Source organism: Phycodurus eques, chromosome 20, assembly GCF_024500275.1.
Source record: "Phycodurus eques isolate BA_2022a chromosome 20, UOR_Pequ_1.1, whole genome shotgun sequence".
In the NCBI taxonomy this organism is placed as follows: domain Eukaryota; kingdom Metazoa; phylum Chordata; class Actinopteri; order Syngnathiformes; family Syngnathidae; genus Phycodurus; species Phycodurus eques.
In genome coordinates this window covers 15,245,048-15,264,876 of record NC_084544.1, presented here as the reverse complement: position 1 = coordinate 15,264,876, position 19,829 = coordinate 15,245,048, and the positions used below count along the sequence as shown (strand labels likewise).

The 19,829-nt window shown below is 47.6% G+C and overlaps 1 protein-coding gene and 1 pseudogene across 1 annotated transcript in view; one reads left to right on the top strand and one right to left on the bottom strand.

Annotated features, from left to right (window-relative positions):
• Window positions 1–8,360, bottom strand: part of LOC133396121 (protein OSCP1-like) — a 50,157-nt gene extending 41,797 nt beyond the window's left edge. Inside the window, exons 1-4 of the mRNA XM_061665606.1 lie at window positions 8,208–8,360; window positions 7,948–8,012; window positions 7,510–7,612; window positions 6,488–6,588 (exon numbers count right to left, since the gene is read on the bottom strand). Coding sequence (XP_061521590.1) covers window positions 6,488–6,588; window positions 7,510–7,612; window positions 7,948–8,012; window positions 8,208–8,360 — 422 coding nt within the window. The remainder of the gene's footprint in view (window positions 1–6,487; window positions 6,589–7,509; window positions 7,613–7,947; window positions 8,013–8,207) is intronic.
• Window positions 1–19,829, top strand: part of LOC133396153 (protein OSCP1-like) — a 112,094-nt pseudogene that overhangs the window by 81,056 nt on the left and 11,209 nt on the right.

The following is a 19,829-nucleotide window of genomic DNA, read 5'->3' as shown; positions in this document are numbered from 1 at the left end:
ACGTCTGGCGGAATCTCCTGTCAGAAGGAGTTTCAACTCCCACCTCCGACAGAACTTTGCTCATGTTCAGGGGGAGGCGAGTCCGAGTGGACCGTGTTCCGCGCTTCATTGCTGATGCGGCCGACCGGAGTTGTTGCCGGAAGGTGGTCGGTGCCTGTCGTGGCGGCAATCCCAGAACCCGTTGGTGGACGCCAATGGTGAGGGATGCCGTCAAGCTGAAGAAGGAGTCCTATCGGGACTTTTTGGCCTGTGGGACTCCTGAGGCAGCTGATGGGTACCGGCTGGCCAGGCGGAATGCAGCTTTGGTGGTCGCTGAAGCAAAAACTCGGGCATGGGAGGAGTTCGTTGAGGCCATGGAGAAACACTTCCGGACGGCTTCGAGGAAATTCTGGTCCACCATCCGACGTCTCAGGAGGGGAAAGCAGTGCACCATCAACACTGTGTGTAGTGGATGGGGCGCTGCTGAACTCGACTCGGGACGTTGTGAGCCGGTGGAGAGAATACTTCGAAGACCTCCTCAATTCCACCGACACGCCTTCCCATGAGGGAGCAGAGTCTAGGTTGTCTGAGGCGGGCGCTCCTATCTCTGGGGTTGAGGTCACCGAGGTGGTTCAAAAGCTCCTCGGTGGCAAGGCCCTGGTGGTGGATGAGATTCGCCCAGAGTTCCTCAAGGCTCTGGATGTTGTAGGGCTGTCCTGTCCGCATATCCGGCAGTAAGTCGGACTCCGCCAAGGCTGCCCTTGGTCACCGATTCTGTTCATAACTTTTAGGGACAGAATTTCTTGGCGCAGCCGAGGCATAGAGGGGGTCCGGTTTGGTGGTATTGCATCTCTGCTTTTTGCAGATGATGTGGTTCTGTTGGCTTCATCAAGCCGTCACCTCCAACTCTCATTGGAGCAGTTCGCAGCCGAGTGTGAAGCGGCTGGGATGAGAATCAGCACCTCCAAATCTGAGACCAAACGAGATCCCGGATACAAGCGGCCGAAATGAGTTTCCTTCGCAGGGTGTCCGGGCTCTCCCTTTGAGATAGGGTGAGAAGCTCGGTTATCCGAGAGGATCTCAGAGTAGAGCCATTGCTCCTTCACATCGAGAGGAGCCAGATGAGGTGGCTGGGGCATCTGATTCGGATGCCTCCCGGACGCCTCCCTGGTGAGGTGTTCCCCCGGGAGGTCCCACGTCCCACCGGGAGGAGACCCCGGGGACGACCCAGGACACGCTGGAGAGACAACGTCTTTCGGCTGGCCTGGGAACGCCTCGGGATCCCCCCGGAAGAGATGGATGAAGTGGCTGGGGAAAGGGAAGTCTGGGCGTCCCTGCTAAAGCTACTGCCCCCGTGACCCGACCTTGGATAAGCGGTAGAAGATGGATGGAAAAAAATAAATTCATAGGTTATGCACATTTTATAAAAAATCTTTGAAATAGGGAAGAAATGTATGTCTGTGGTTAGATACTGTGTATATTTTCCATTCTGAATCAGGGTGAAGCCACCCCTGCACGCTCGCTGTCTCGGCCATATGGACTTTGCGGCACGTGGACGAGGAGGTGGACGCCTCGGCCGCTTCGGCCGCCTCCAAGGCAAGTCTTCCAGCTCCTTCAATAGGGCAGAGGTCAGGGCCACCACTGGTCCCACATCCAGGCCAGTGCTCCATTTTGATGAGTGAGAGGACGCCTGGGCCAAAACCATCACCTGAAAGTCTCTCATCTCAAACATAGCGGAGATCAGGTCCGCCTTGGGCTCATCATGCAGGATAGAGGTGCATGTTGAAGAGGAGGAGAGGGAGGACGCCTCGGCGGCTTCTCCCGCCTCCAATGCTTCTCGCTCCCTGAACAAGGCAGAGGTTAGGTCCGCTTTGGGCCCCACATCCAGGCTCCATGTTGTCAAGTCTCCCAATTCAAAAATTGAGCTCAGGTCCGCGTTTTGCCCCTAGTGCTGGTTGTTGGTGAAAGGCGTGGGGCCCGGCAGAGCGAGCTCAGGTGCAGACACTGCAAACACAAATACATAACATCCGTCAGTTCTGAGATGTGAGTCATGAGACTACTTTCAAAATAATCGAATGATAGCCAGTGCCGTATTCTGCCTTTACGAAGTTTATATAATGCTCAGTTTGGTTTGAAACCAGAGGTATAAACTGTTAGCCGTCGTCAAATTTGAGGTGGTGTTGGTAAACAACGTCAGTCAACCTTTCAGTTAAAGATGAAATTATGGACAGAAAAGTACCAAGGAATATTAGGGCCACAAAGAAAGTAGAAGCTGCTGTGATCATATTCTATTCTGGACAACTACACGACATCATACTGAGAGATGTTTCTCATATTGGGGTGACCCCATTTCCCGGTAGATTTAGGAGCGTGGCAAAATATTAGGCGCATCTCTGCAATGAATATTTAAGTGCATCTCAACAAATGGTAAAAACGTTCAATCATTTTATTCGGAAAAAAAAACTTTTCAAATGTCCAATTATGACCTAATTTCTATATGTAAAAAAAGTCATTTTGAGTGTTTATATTTTAATTTTTGGTGGTAAATTTGGGTTTGTCATCTGCTTTTAGATAGAATCCAATTTTTTTCAAAAAAATCTGCACTATATTAATACATGAAATTAATTCTTTCAATTGAACTACTGAAATAAATGGTTACCAGTTATGTGGTAATAACGAGACTTTTTTTTGGACAATTGTGCAAATGATGTCGAGTCCTCTAGCAATTTAGAGCAGTTTGAAATGACTAATAGAACAATAGTCTGTTACAGTGACTGTTGTGCAAATTGTGCAAGGACTTCAAGAAATGTATGCATGTATGTATGTATGCATGTTTAAAGTGACTTGCAGTGCGATAATCTGGAACAGTGTCAATTGTGCAAATGGTGCAGATACTTCTCAAGCACAAGTGGCCAGTATTGGTCAACAACAGATATGAAAGTAGTGCCGAGTGGCAAGATTACGACAGTGAGAGCACGAATAATGTATAATTGGCCCGACAGAGATGTGACAAGAATCTCAAGACAAAAATGGCAGCATGTTACAAATGAATTGGAAGTTAACTGTTTAAGAAGTTAATGGCACGAGGGAAGAACCTATTGGAATGTCTGCTAGTTTTAGTTTGCATTGTTCGATAGCGCCTCCCTGAGGGAAGGAGCTGGAAGAGGTGGTGACCAGGATGTGGAGGGTCCAAGAGGATTTTGCACGCTCATGTCTTACTTCTTCCAGCATGCAAGTCCTCAAGGGCAGATAGGGGGTTACTGACAATTTTGTCAGTAGTTTTGAGTGACCGTTGCAGTCGGAGTTTGTCCTTTTTTGGTGGAAGCACCAAACCAGACTGTGATGGATGAACACAGGACTGATTCAATGACTGCTGGTGAGAACTGCCTCAACAGCTCCTGTACTTATGTATTTGTTTTTGCAGTGCCTGCACCAGAGCTTGCTCTGCCGGCCCCGGCGCCTTCAAAAGGGCCAGCCACGGACCTCGTGCCCAATTTTGAATTGGGGGCCAGAGACTTTGGGGGCTCAGTATGTGAGCATCAGATGCCCCAGCCACCTCTTCTGGCTCCTCACAATGTGAAGAAGCAGCGGCTCGACTCTGAGATCATCCCGGATGACCGAGCTTCTCACCCTATCTCTAAGGGAGAGCCCGGACACCCTGCGGAGGAAACTCATTCTGGCCGCTTGTATCCTGGATCTTGTTCTTTCGGTCACGACCCACAGCTCGTGACCATAGGTGAGGATAGGAACGTAGATTGACCGGTAAATCGAGAGCTTCGCCTTTCAGCTTAGCTCCTTCTTTACCACAACGGACCGATACAAAGTCCGCATCACTGCAGACGCTGCACCGATCCGCCTGTCAATCTCCCGTTCCATTCTTCCCTCACTCGTGAACAACACCCCAAGATACTTGAACTCCTCCACTTGGGGCAGGATCTCATCCCCCACCTGGAGAGGGCACGCCACCCTTTTCCGACTGAGGACCATGGTCTCAGATTTGGAGGTGCTGATTCTCATCCCAGCCGCTTCAGACTCGGCTGCAAACTGCTCCAGTGAGAGTTGGAGGTCACGGCTTGATGAAGCCAACAGAACCACATCATCAGCAAAAAGCAGAGATCCAATACTGAGGCCACCAAACCGGACCGCCTCTATGCCTTGGCTGCGCCGAGAAATTCTGTCCCTAAAAGTTATGAACAGAATCGGTAACAAAGGGTAGCCTTGGTGGAGTCCAACCCTGACCGGGAACGAGTCCGACTTACTGCCGGATATGCGGACCAAACTCTGACTCCAGTCGTACAGGGACCAAACAGCCCGTATCAGGGGGTTCGGTACCCCATACTCCCGAAGCACCCCTCACAGGACCCCCCCGATGGACACGGTCGAACGCCTTCTCCAAGTCCACAAAACACATGTAGACTGGTTGGGCGAACTCCCATGCACCCTCGAGGACCCTGCCGAGGGTGTAGAGTTGGTCCAGTCTTCCACGGCCAGCCAGAAGACCACACTGCTCCTCCTGAATCTGAGATTCAACTTCTCGACGGACCCTCCTCTCCACCACCCCTGAATAGACCTTACCAGGGAGGCTGAGAAGTGTGATCCCACTGTAGATGGAACACACCCTCCAGTCCCCCTTCTTAAAAAGGGGGACCACCACCCCAGTCTACCAATCCAGAGGCACTGTCCCCGATGTCCACGCGATGGTGCAGAGGCGTGTCAACCAGGAAAGCCCCACAACATCCAGATCCTTTAGGAAATCCGGGCGAATCTTATCCACCCCCAGGGCCTTGCCACCGAGGTCGTTAAAAAGCTCCTTGGTGGCAAGAGATATATCAAAGATCAAACCCAGAGATAGGACAGCCCGCCTCAGAGAACCCACACTCTGCTTCCTCATGGGAAGGCGTGTCGGTGGAATTGAGGACGTCTTCTAAGTATTCTCCCCAACGACTCACAACGTCCCGAGTCGAGGTCAGCAGCGCCCCATCCCCACTATACACAGTATTAGTGGTGCACTGCTTTCCTTTCCTGACGCAGAATGGTGGACCAGAATTTCCTCGAAGCCGTCCGGAAGTCTTTCTCCATGACCTCACCGAACTCCTCCCATGCCCGAGTTTTTGCTTCAGCGACCACCAAAGCTGCATTCCGCTTGGCCAGCCGGTACCCATCAGCTGCTTCAGGAGTCCCACAGGCCAAAAAGGCTCGATAGGACTCCTTCTTCAGCTTGACGGCATCCTTCACCGTTGGTGTCCACCAACGGGTTCGGGGATTTCCGCCACGACAGGCTCCGACCACCTTACGGCTACAGCTCCAGTCGGCCGCCTCAGCAATGGAGGCGCGGAACATGGTCCACTCAGACTCGCCTCACCCTGAACATGAGCAAAGTTCTGTCGGAGGTGGGAGTTGAAACTCCTTCTGACAGGGGATTCTGCCAGACGTTACCAGCAGACCCTCACAATACGTTTGGGCCTGCCACGTCGGACCGGCATCTTCCCCCACCATCGGAGCCAACTCATCACCAGGTGGTGATGACTTGACAGCTCCACCCTTCTCTTCACCCGAGTGTCCAAGACATGTGGCCGCAAGTCCGGTGACACGACCACAAAGTTGATCATTGAACTGCAACCTCGGGTGTGCTCGTGCCAAGTGCACGTGGGGACACCCTTATGCTTGAACATGGTGTCCGTTATGGACAATCCGTGACGAGCACAGAAGTCCAATAACAGAACACCGCTCTGGTTCTGAACGGGGGGGCCGTTCTTCCCAATCACGCCCTTCCAGGTCTCACTGTCATTGCCCACGTGAGCATTGAAATCCCCCAGCAGAACGATGGAGTCCCCAGCGGGAGCGCTCTCCAGCATCCCCTCCAAGGACTCCAAAAAGGGTGGGTACTCTGAACTGCTGTTTGTTGCATCGGCACAAACAACAGTCAGGACCCGTCCACCCACCCGAAGGCGGAAGGAGGCTACCCTCTCGTCCACCGCGGTGAACCCCAATGTCCAGGTGCCAAGCCGGGGAGAAATAAGTATACCCACACCTGCTCGCCGCCTCTCACCGTGGACAAGTCCAGAGTGGAAGAGAGTCCAACCCCTCTCGAGAGGACTGGTACCAGAGCCCAAGCTGTGTGTGGAGGCGAGTCCGACTATATCTACTCGGAACTTCTCGACCTCACACACCAGCTCGGGCTCCTTCCCTGCCAGAGAGGTAACATTCCACGTCCTTAGAGCCAGCTTCTGTAGCCAGGGATCGGATCGCCAAGGTCCCCGCCTTCGGCCACCGCCCAGCTCACACTGCACCCAACCCCAGTGGCCCCTCCCACAGGTGGTGAGTCCATGGGAAGGGGGACCCACGTTACCCTTTCGGGCTGTGCCCGACCGGTCCTGCACCCCGGCCACCAGGCGCTCGCGTTCGAGCCCCACCACCAGGTGGTTTTTGAGGAAAATGGACACCTGAATGAGAAAGCACAGTGGAGTAAGGACGCAGTGTTTTTATTTCAGCTGATATCAGTGTTCACTTAGATAGCAAGGAACTCACGTGGATGTGCGTGTCCTGCAAGAATGTGAGCAGCGTTTGTCGGAGAAGCTGGAATTCACCCGAAGTCACAGACAAGTACACCTCCAATTAAAAGAAAGAAGTCATGGATGTGACATACTGTAAAATGGCAGTTTATAATTGCCTATATGTCACTCAAGATGGCAGCAAAGTACTACATTTGTCTAAATGAAACTCCTCAACTCACTTCCACATTGCTTCTTGGCACCAAGAGGCCACAAGATGGTGCCAAAGTCATACTTTCATTGCTTTGGCTTGAGCACAAAAAAACAATTTTTCATTGAGTAACAAAGGATAGGTTTCAAATAAAGTACGTAAATAGGTGAATTAGGTGAATGCCAAATATGCGTGGGTTCAATGTGTACAGGCAAGTCCAAATTTAGAGTTGCACTACTTCAGTGTAAGTACACGGATAGCGATCGAGGCAGAGAAGGTCCCCAACAAAGCCAGTAATAGTTATGGTTGTCAGAAAGTCGAGAGAATATTGTATATGCCTGTAATAATATACTGCATGCTCTGTTTGTATGTATTGCTGCTCTGTGTCTGTTCAAGTAGCAGTTGTTTTAAGGTTTATGATACCGTAAAACCTATGCTCATGTCCGTTGGCCCATCTATGGCATGTCACATTATATGTTCGCATTTAGCTAGTGGACTTTCAATAGGTGAAACTATATGGTTTGTTAGAACATTTTGGTGTTTAATTCTTTTGTTTTATGCTTCAGTTTTACAGTAAACTTTAACTGGGAGTGACAAAATAAACAGCATGAAACAAGCCACTTATTTGGAGAATGTGCAAGTGAGAGCGTGAGAACAGGTGCTAAGGAATACTTTAAAAAGTGTGTTTTAATCAATTAAAATGTCTTTAAATCATTTGTTTTATAAGGTCTCAATAGATTATGGGTTTTCAGCGATTGTGAACATATTGTGACCATATCTTTACCACGGGGGGTTCATTGAATTCTGAACAGACTGGCTCAGGTCGACCTCAATGATCTTCCTATGAGTTTCATCCACTTTGTTCTCAACGGCAGGAGTGTCTTTCACAAATTCCCTGATGGTGTCGATATGGTTGTATGAGATGAGCAGAGGCGGCACGGTGGCCGACTGGTTAGAGCGTCAGCCTCACAGTTCTGAGGACCCGGGTTCAATCCCCGTGTGGAGTTTGCATGTTCTCCCCGTGCCTGTGTGGGTTTCCTCCCACATCCCAAAAACATGCATAAATTGGAGACTCTAAATTGCCCGTAGGTGTGACGATGAGTGCGAATGGTTGTCTGTTTGTATGTGCCCTGCGATTGGCTGGCAACCAGTTCAGGGTGTACCCCGCCTCCTGCCCGATGACAGCTGGGATAGGCTCCAGCACACCCGCGACCCTAGTGAGGAGAAGCGGCTCAGAAAATGGATGGATGGATGGAGATGAGCAGAAGGTCATTAGGGCGCGGACAGTGGAAGACTTGATACTTGAAGGCCATGATCATCAGCTCATAGAGCTGTTTGAAAACGCACAAAACATACGTTAAACCTGGGAAATGTGCACGATTTTGCCAATTTTATGTTGCTCATTTGTTCTCATGATCAGTTTTGATTGGCACTGTCATAGAGGTATTCATTGAATATGTTCATCATTGTAACAGTAGCCTACATTGGTGTTCCATACTGAGAACGGTTTCCGATGTGATTGTTACCTTCTCCATGCTGACCGTCTTCAGCTTCATGATCGAAACATGTGCCAAGCGAGTTAGTACGACTTTCATTGTCCTGTGTGAATACAGCAGCTGCGGTTTCAAAAGTTCATCCTTGAAGGCTTTACTGAACATGGTCCCGACAATGTCATTCATCACTGTCAACGGGAAGGGACAGAAACACATAGTGGTTGATCCTATACAGTACAGTATGTCACAAACGGGAGTTCACGTGTCACATTTTTGTAAATAATGGTACAACACTGAAAAAAAGACACTTAGCTACACTGCAGTTAATGTACAGTATGTACAACAGTGAAAATGTAGTCTTCCCTCAAAATAACTCCACACACAGCCATTAATGTCTAAACCAATGGCAACAAAAGTGAATACACCCCTCGCTGAAAATGTTCAAATTGTGCCCAAAACAGCAATATTGTATTTTTTGCAGCCACCATTATTTTCCAGCACTGCCTTAACCTTCTTGGGCATGGAACAACATCCACCAGCGCTGTGATATCGACATGCAGTGTAACAGAATTCCAGTGGCAATCTGTGAAGCTCTGGAGAATTCCATGCCCACATGCAGGTGTGCACTTAATAATTTTACAGACTCCCAACCTAAGATAAGTGAGCACCTGCTTTAGCATATTGCCTGTACCTCTTTTTCTGTCATTTTCAGACCACACTTCTGCAGCTTTCTGCAGCGGTTTGGTTCCATGCTCTTATCTGAGCATGGCTCTGCAGAAAAAACTAAGATGCAACAGGTGGTCAGGATAAGGATCAGCCACGGTGACGCTCAAGCTCACTGGCCTCATGTGGCCTAATGTGCTGGAATGAGCCTGTCGGGGGAAATCTCGATGGGAAGATATTGTGGATGGCTGGTATTGTTTCATCAATAAAGTTAAAGAGTGCTCATAAAATCATGCACCAAATAGATTGAGAAAATATATATGGAATCATGATTACAAGTTGAAAATGAATACTCTTTTACCAATTATGGAATGAAATCCTCTTTAATAATCATTCATCATTTGTTTTTAAGATATTTTGGGTTGATATGCAGAAATAAAATTTGTATTCAATTGGACGCCTTCGAGATGAATAAAGACATTTCTTCTTGGTACAACTTCTTTGGAAAAATACCACATTTATCAGGAGATGAGGATTTGCTCCAAACCCAGCTTTGTTGTTTATGGGAAATTATCTTATTTAACACCATGGTTGAAAAAAATAAGTCATTGAAAACTTTTTGGGAAATATTTGATAGAGAATGTATTTTTTTATTCATCACTTTTCTCTTAATTTATTCTTGCCTTTTATCACATCCTTCAATATTTGTGTATAAAAATGCATCTCAATGAATTTGAGTATTGTGGAAAACTTCATTTATTTCATAACTCAGGTAGAGAAGTCATATATGGGTGTTGATTTGATTACAGGCCATTTTGTATCCTTGATGTAAAATTTAAAGAAAAAAATATATTGAAATAGATTATTTCAATAACCAGCAGTGGGTGTGCCTAATTATATGTGTTGTCTAAAATTTCATGTTAATATTAGTATAGGTTGACATTTTTTGAGCGGTTTAATGGTGGTATTTTACAATTGTCACCCTGTCCCAAGCACAAGGTTTGGATATATGAAGCTCGATCTTTCTACTAAAAAAATGCTAAAATGCTGTAACTTTTACCATAAATTCCTTAAAATATAAAATAATTAATGATTTCTCATCATATATACAAAACATTTCAAATTCTGTCTTTTATTTTTACTAAACTAAGTCTGTCCCTTAAAGTTGCTGTCATTACCGCCACATTGACCATTTTCATATCAATAAAGTTTATTCAAAATCAGATTATTTATTTCCCTGTGTCAGACAATTTGATAACTGCAAGAGTAAGTTTTTTCCTCATTTGTACCCTTCAGTCACATAATAGTTTTATTGCATGTCAGTACTAAATGACTTGCAGTGTTAATATGTTTAAAGATTTTCCTGTAAAAACTTGATAATCATATAAAAATGTTGTACAGGACTAGCTAGCTAAAGAGAAAACTTTAAGCTAACTCTACCAGCATAGCACAGTTATCTTAAAACTTTGAAATGTCATTACCATCACGTCATTACCATCACAAGATGAATACATTTTTAATCAATATGCCATTGTGGAGGAATGACATTTCTATAGGGTATCTGATAAAAAGACCAAATTTAAAAATATATATATCTTAAATCAATATGTATGGACATGAACAGATCACAGAAAGATGACAATTTAGGTAATGTCGGTATATATCGTTTTCGTGACATTTTATTTTTGAGAAAAACGAAAATCAAAAGTGCCGAAATCAAATAAACACCCATACACACATTCAAATATTTCATGATTTTATTTGAATTTATTTTAATGTATTTCCATCCATCCATCCATTTTCTACCGCTTATCCGGGTCGGGTCGCGGGGGCAGTAGCTTTAGCAGGGACGCCCAGACTTCCCTCTCCCCAGCCACTTCATCCAGCTCTTCCGGAGGGATCCCGAGGCGTTCCCAGGCCAGCCGAAGGACGTAGTCTCTCCAGCGTGTCCTGGGTCGTCCCCGGGGTCTCCTCCCGGTGGGACGTGCCCGGAACACCTCACCAGGGAGGCGTCCGGGAGGCATCCGAATCAGATGCCCCAGCCACCTCATCTGGCTCCTCTCAATGCGGAGGAACAGCGGCTCTACTCTGAGATCCTCCCGGATGACCGAGCTTCTCACCCTCTCTCTAAGGGAGAGCCCGGACACCCTGCGGAGGAAACTCATTTCGGCCGCTTGTATCCGGGATCTCGTTCTTTCGGTCACGACCCACAGCTCATGACCATAGGTGAGGGTAGGAACAAAGATCGACCGGTAAATTGAGAGCTTCGCCTTTCGGCTTAGCTCCTTCTTTCCCACAACGGACCGATACAAAGTCCGCATCACTGCAGACGCTGCACCGATCCGTCTGTCGATCTCCCATTCCATTCTTCCCTCACTCGTGAACAAGACCCCAAGATACTTGAACTCCTCCACTTGGGGCAGGATCTCATCCCCGACCTGGAGAGGGCATGCCACCCTTTTCCGACTGAGGACCATGGTCTCAGATTTGGAGGATTTTTTAATGTATTTCAATTTATTTAAATGCATGTGTGTATGTATGTATTTATTTGTTTATTTACGTATATATTTATTTATTTTAGGATTTAGATATTTATAGCCCACTGCACAGGTCTCAAATTCAAGGCCCGGAGGCCGCATGCAGCCGGCCACATCAGTTGATGTGGCCCCCGAAACCAAATAGTTTTTGTCGATTTCCATGATTCTTGCTTTGCCAAAATTTCTAATCGTTGGAGATAATAAATAATATCATTGAGATATTGCAGTTATTCATTCATTCATCTCCCATTCCGCTTATCCTCACCAGGGTCGCTGGCATGCTGGAGCCTATCCCAGCTATCTCCGGGCGAGAGGCGGGGTACACCCTGAACTGGTCGCCAGCCAATCGCAGGGTAATATTGCAGTTATTTTTGCTAGTTATCCATAAGTAAAGCATATGGTAGGCGCCAAGATGGCGCCTACCAGTGTGGTCGCCTCGGTAACGCGCTCTCTAGTATTGTCTTTGTTTTTGTGTTTTTCATCACGTCTTTGGAGACCTTACACGACTCACTTACACAAGGGGAGACCTGCTAACCATCTCCGGACTTTCTGTCACCAACTTTTGAATATCCGCTCAGTTTTTTCCCCGAGTTACTCACCGGAGCGGCGTCCGCGGTTTTCGGCGCATGGAGACGGAAGCGGCGCCACAGAGGGAAACGAGCCGGCATTCAGGTGAAACTCCGCAAGAGAGGACACAGATTGGCGTTCCCGTCGATCCACCTCGCGAATGTACGCTCCCTACCCAACCAAATGGACGAGCTTCATCTTCTGTTAAAGACCAGTAAAGACTTTGGACGTTCCGCGGCCATGTGCTTCACGGAGACCTGGCTTTGCGACGCTGTACCCGATGGCGCCGTCATGCTTCCCGGCTTCAACATTCATCGAGCGGACCGCGACATGGAATCATCGGGGAAAACAAAGGGCGGCGGGATATGCCTCCATATCAACGAAAAATGGTGTACGGACGTCACGGTGCTCAGCACACACTGCAGCCCGCATTTGGAGTCGCTGTTCTTAAACTGTAAACTATTCTACTCGCCACGTGAGTTTGCATCGTTCATACTGGCTGGAGTCTATATTACGCCTCAAGCTAACACGAACGCCGCATTGCTAACGCTCGCCGAACAAGTCAACGAAATTGAAAAAAAACACCCGGACTCACCCCTCATTATTCTCGGGGACTTTAACAAAGCTAAACTCAACCACAAACTCCCTAAATACAAGCAGCACATCGACTGTCCTACCAGGGAAAATAATACTTTAGACCACTGCTACACTACAGTAAAAAACGCATACCGTGCTATACCTCGTGCAGCCCTGGGCTCGTCTGATCACTGCTTAATTCACTTAATACCGACGTACAGGCAAGAACTTAAATGTGCGAACCCTACAGTGAAAACAGTCAAAAAGTGGACCAATGAAGCCAAGATGGAACTTCAAAGCTGTTTATAGACTGCACAGACTGGAGTGTCTTTGAAAATTCAGCTGGCAGCCTGGATGAATATACGGACACTGTCACATCCTATATCAGTTTCTGTGAAGAGGTTTGTGTACCAACAAAATCATTTCGCACATTCAACAACAACAAGCCGTGGTTCACTGCTAAACTTAAGCAGCTCCGCCAAGCTAAGACAGACGTATATCAGAGCGGGGATAGGGCCCTGTATAATCGAGCTAGAAACCAGCTGACTAAAGAAATTAACATTGCAAAGAGGATCTATGCAGCAAAGTTGGAAAAACAGTTTTGCGCAAACGACTCTAAATCAGTCTGCCATGCATTCCAATCGCTGACTAATTACAAGCGACGATCCCCCCAAGCTGAGAACAATAGCACACTAGCCAACGACTTAAATACCTTCTACTGCAGATTTGAAAAGGACAGTTTCACACCACACACCCACCCGGCCGCACCCGCGACCACAACCACACCTCTGACTTCTGCGTTAACCATCCATGAACAGGATGTGAGACGCATCTTCAAACAACAGAAGATTAACAAAGCGGCAGGCTCCATGTGTCCCCATCCTGCCTCAACGTCTGCGCGGACCAGCTCGCTCCAGTCTTCACTCAGATCTTCAACAGATCTTTGGAAATGTGCGAAGTTCCATCCTGTTTCAAAATCTCCACCATCATTCCAGTCCCCAAGAAACCTGCAATCTCTGGTCTGAATGACTATAGGCCTGTCGCTTTGACATCTGTGGTCATGAAGTCCTTTGAACGTCTCGTGCTGGACCACCTCAAGAGTGTCACAGGTCCCCTTGGACTCCCTGCAGTTTGCCTACCAAGCGAACAGGTCTGCGGATGATGCAGTCAACATGGGACTGCACTTCATCCTAGAACACCTCGACAGTGCAGGGACCTACGCGAGGATCCTGTTCGTGGACTTCAGCTCAGCGTTCAACACCATCATCCCTGAACTCCTTTCAAACAAGCTTCTCCAGCTCAGCGTCTCACCTGCCATCTACCAGTGGATTTACAGCTTTCTGACAGGCAGGACACAGCAGGTCAGGCTGGGGGAGGCCACCTCATCCACACGCAGCATCAGCACTGGGGCGCCCCAAGGTTGTGTCCTCTCTCCGCTGCTCTTCTCTCTCTACACGCTCAAGACTGTAGAGATGATCGTGGACTTCAGGAGGCATCCTTCGCCACAGCTGCCTCTCACGTTGTCCATCTGCCTTGTGTCAACCGTCGAGACCTTCAAGTTCCTGGGAATTACAATCTCTCAGGACCTGAAGTGGACGACCAACATCAACTCCGTCCTCAAAAAGGCCCAGCAGAGGATGTACTTCCTGCGACTTCTGAGAAAGCACGGCCTGCCACCGGAGCTGCTGAGACAGTTCTACACAGCGGTCATCGAATCAGTCCTGTGTTCTTCCATCACAGTCTGGTTTGGTGCTGCTACAAAAAAGGACAAACTCCGACTGCAACGGACAATCAAAACTGCTGAAAGGATTGTCGGTACCCCCCTACCCACCATTGAGGACTTGCACGCTGCCAGAACTAAGACAAGGGCGTGCAAAATCCTCTCTGACCCTCCGCACCCCGGTCACCAGCTCTTCCAGCTCCTTCCCTCAGGTAGGCGCTACCGATCAACGCAAACTAGAACTAGTAGACATTCCAATAGCTTCTTCCCTCTTGCGATCAACTTCTTAAACACCTAACCTATAATTCCATTACAATAAGCTGGCAATTTTTTGACTTGAGTTCGTTGTCACATTTCTGTGGGGCCAATTATGTATTACTCGTGCACTCACTGTAGTTGTCTCGCCATGCTGCACTATTTGCATATACTCATGCCAGAGGAGCATCTGCTGCATTTGCACACTGATTGAGGAGTATCTGTAACATTTGCACAACCAACATTGTCCCAGATGACCGCACTCCTCGTCACTTTAAACCGCATACACTCCTTGAAGTCTCAGCGCCCTTTGCACAATGGTTATTGCACCGGACTATTGCAATATTAGTCATTCGAACTGCTCTAAGTGCTAGAGGACTCTGCATCTTTTTGCACAATTGTTTTTTGTCAATGTCTTTATGTCTCCAAAGTGTTCTGTAAATTGACTGTCTGTTGTACTAGAGCGGCTCCAACTACCGGAGACAAATTCTTTGTGTGTTTTGGACATACTTGGCAAATAAAGATGATTCTGATTCTGATTCTGTTATACTATAATGAGGAGATGAAAAATGTATATGGTTTCACAGTCATAATGCAACTCTGAGAGAAACTGTACCAGCAATGTGGCCCGCGAAAAAAATGAGATTGACCTCTGGACAGCTAACAAGAATTAACCCACAATTCACCATCACCAGAAACTACAATTATTACATGCCAAAAAATGTAAATGATTTTCAGTATCAAATTGGTGAGGGAATGTGTGGCCTCGTGTTTTTCCATGTGTTTAATTCATCTGTATAAAATGAGTTACTCTTTGAACTACGGAAATAATGAACTTTCTACAATATTCATTTTTATAAAATTCACATCGCTGTATATATTTTAAGACACCCCTGGCAAAATGGATGGATGGATGTACATAGAGGTATATTGAATTATCAATAGTGTCAAAACAATTAATAGATAATTTTATTTAATTGACATCACAGCCTAAAAATACGGAATAACTAAACAAATAGAATAGCAGTGTTAAAATTCTAATATCACAAACACTGATCACTTTATTTGACAGGTTTTTGTTCCAGTGTAAATAGCTGCAGTAATCCTTTTGGTCAGTAGAGAGCAGTAGAGAGCCAGCAATCCCCTGTGGAGAAGAGATCAGTGGAGCAAGTTGGGTGCAACAAGTGACTGCGGTGCCAGCCTCCAGTAAAAAAGTCAAACCAGCAGAAACAACGATTGTTCATACTAAGCATTACGGTAACACGCCGCCAACGTGCTGCAAGGACCAACTTCAAAATAAAAGCCTCACATATTAATACATTGGACATCAATGGCGTTTAGGTGAAGGTCAAAACTGAGCATCATATAACCTAAGTATAGGCATTACATTGCACTGGAACCCATTAGATTGTGTAGTCTCATTGAAGACTGATGTTTTACATTTGTTTGCAGTGTCTGGGCCTGACATGCACCAGCATCCTACATGAGGGGCACGAGACGGACCTGATCTTCCGAGGTGGGATAGGGTGGTAAATGCCACCCTTAAAGAAAGCCTTGCCACCCCTGCTGCCACCCCAATTTGCAGCGACAAATTTGACATTTGTGATCAAGGAACACCAATGTCTGACTGACGTGAACTTCTCCTGAGCGAACAGGTCTGCGGATGATGCAGTCAACATGGGACTGCACTTCATCCTAAAACACCTCGACAGTGCAGGGACCTACGCGAGGATTATGTTCGTGGACTGCAGCTCAGCGTTCAACACCATCATCCCTGAACTCCAAGCTTCTCCAGCTCAGCGTCTCACCTGCCATCCGCCAGTGGATTTACAGTTTCCTGACGGGCAGGACACAGCAGGTGAGGCTGGGGGAGGCCACCTCATCCACACGTAGCATCAGCACTGGGGCACCCAAAGGTTGTGTCCTCTCTCCGGTGCTCTTCTCTCTCTACACGAACGACTGCACCTCAACGCACCCGGCTGTCAAACTCCTGAAGTTTGCAGATGACACCACTATCATCGGACTCATGAAGGACGGTGACGAGTCTGCATATCGACAGGAAGTGGAGCGGCTGGAGCTGCGGTGCGGCCGACACAACCTGGAGCTGAACACGCTCAAGACTGTAGAGATGATCGTGGACTTCAGGAGGCATCCTTCGCCACAGCTGCTCCTCACACTATCCAGCTGCCTTGTGTCAACTGTTGAGACCTTCAAGTTACTGGGAATTACAGTCTCTCAGGACCTGAAGTGGGCGATCAACATCAACTCTGTCCTCAAAAAGGCCCAGCAGAGGATGTACTTCCTGCGGCTTCTGAGAAAGCACGGCCTGCCACAGGAGCTGCTGAGGCAGTTCTTCACAGCGGTCATCGAATCAGTCCTGTGTTCTTCCATCACAGTCTGGTTTGGTGCTGCTACAAAAAAGGACAAACTCCGACTGAAACGGACAATCAAAACTGCTGAAAGGATTGTCGGTACCCCCCTACCCACCCTTGAGGATTTGCACGCTGCCAGAACTAAGACAGAAGCTTGCAAAATCCTCTTGGACCCTCCCTCACCAGCTCTTCCAGCTCCTTCCCTCAGGTAGGCGCGACTGATCAATGCAAACTAGAACTAGCAGACATTCCAACAGCTTCTTCCCTCTTGCGATCAACTTCTTAAACACCTAACCTACTATTCCATTGCAACATGCTGGCAATTTTTTGTCTTTTTATCTTGAGTTTGTTGTCACATTTCTGTTGGGCCAATTATATATTACTCGTGCACTCACTGTTGTAGTCTCACCACGCTGCACTATTTGCATATCTGTTGTTGACCTGTACTGGCCACTCACGCCAGAGTAGCATCTGCTCCATTTGCACACTGACTGAGGAGTATCTGCAACATTTGCACAATCAACATTGTCCCAGACTACCGCTTGAAGTCTCGGCGCCCTTTGCACAATGGTCATTGCACCGGGCTATTGCAATATTAGTCATTCGAACTGCTCTAAGTGCTAGAGGACTCTGAATCTTTTTGGACAATTGTCAAAAAAAAAAAAAAAACATGTACCGCCATTACCAGATAACTAGCAACCCATTATTGCTCAGCGACTGTTTTTCTCAAATGTCTTTATGTCTCAAAACTGTTCTCTGTCAATTGAATGTCTGTTGTCGTACTCGAGCGGCTCCAATTACCGGAGACAAATTCTGTGTGTGTTTTTTGGACATACTTGGCAAATAAAGATGATTCTGATTCTGATATTCCTTGGTACTTCTGTCCATAATTTTGCTTTAAACTGAAAAGTGGACTGAAATCTTTACATTGTGTACCAAATTCTTGACGACTACGTACAGTTATTACCCCTGTTTCAAAGCAAACTGAGCATTATACAACCTTAGGAAAGGCAGAATATTGCAGTGGCAATCGTTAGATTATTTTGAAAGTAGTTTTATGACTCACGTCTTAGAACTGACCTATGTTTTTATTTGTGTTTGCAGTGCCCGCACCACAGCTTGTGGAACCGGCCCCGGTGCCCTCAACGGGGCCCGACGAGGACCTCGTGTCCAGTTTTTTCTTGGGGGACACTGACTTTGGGGGCTCCGGGTTGAACCTGGATGTGGGGCCCAAGGTGGACCTGACCTCGGCCTTGTACAGGCAGCTTGAAGCACTGAAGGCGGAGGAAGCGGCAGGATCGGAGCATAGACTTTAAATTTATTTCAAATGTTTTAATAAACCTATATACATATTGTATGATTTTTTTTGTTTTTGTTTTTCTCTCTCAATTAATGTTTTTACAAATGTATTTTATTAATTCTATTCTGTGTGTGTTCCACAGAAAATATACAGTAATCCCCATTACTTAGAACGTACAGAATAAAAAAGTTTGAGGTCGCATATTTCACACTTGAATTTCGGGACCACCAATAAGAAACAGTGGAATTTTGACTCATGAATTTAAATCGTACTGGTCACGGAACGATTTAAAGGTGTCAGGCCAAATCCTCACAATTCCAAAACCAACACTTTTCATCCATCCATTTTCTGTACCGCTTTATCCTCACAAGGGTCACGGGTGTGCTGGAGCCTATCCCAGCCATCTTCGGGCGAGAGGCGGGGTACACCCTGAACTGGTCGCCAGCCAATCGCAGGGCGCATATAAACAAACAACCATTCGAGCACACATTCACACCTAGGGGCAATTTAGAGTCTTCAATCAACCAACCACGCATGTTTTTGGGAGATGGGAGGAAACCGGACTGCCCGGAGAAAACCTACGCAGACACGGGGAGAACATGCAAACACCACACAGGCGGGGTCGGGATTTGTACCCCGGTCCTCAGAACTCTGCGGCAGATGTGCTAACCAGTCGGTCACCGTGCCGCCCATCACTTTTCAGGAATTTAGAAGAAAAAAAACAAAAAACGGCATGTTAACATTGCATCGTCAAAGAGAACAAGCCGTTTTCAGCACTCTAGATTGCTAATAATTAGAAAAAAAATAATTAATTGAAAAAAAAGAACTACAACAACCCCTCCTGGAAGCCGTCACCTTATCGTGGTGGAGTGGTTTGTGTGTCTCAATGATCCTACGAGCTAAGTTGTCTGGGGTTTCACGCCCCTGGTAGAGTCACCCATGGCAAACAGGTCTTAGATGAGGGACCAGACAAAGCACGGCTAAATGACCCATATGATGAGAAATATTGATGGATTGAGGTTTCCTTTGCCCGGACGCAGGCCTCGAGAGCCAGGCCTGGAGGTGGGACTCGAGGGCGAGCACCTGGTGGCCTACACCCATGGGGCCCGGCCGGGCACAGCCCGAAAGGGTAACGTGGGTCCCCCTTCCCATGGACTCACCACCTGTGGGAGGGGCCACTGGGGTTGGGTGCAGTGTGAGCTGGGCGGTGGCCGAAGGCGGGGACCTTGGCGATCCGATCCCTGGCTACAGAAGCTGGCTCTAAGGACGTGGAATGTTACCTCTCTGGCAGGGAAGGAGCCCGAGCTGGTGTGTGAGGTCGAGAAGTTCCGACTAGATATAGTCGGACTCGCCTCCACACACAGCTTGGGCTCTTGTACCAGTCCTCTCGAGAGGGGTTGGACTCTCTTCCACTCTGGACTTGTCCACGGTGAGAGGCGCCGAGCAGGTGTGGGTATACTTATTTCCCCCCGGCTTGGCGCCTGGACGTTGGAGTTCACCGCGGTGGACGAGAGGGTAGCCTCCCTCCGCCTTCGGGTGGGGGGACGGGTCCTGACTGTTGTTTGTGCCTATGCACCAAACAGCAGTTCAAAGTACCCGCCCTTTTTGGAGCCCTTGGAGGGGATGCTGGAGAGCGCTCCCGCTGGCGACGCCATCATTCTGCTG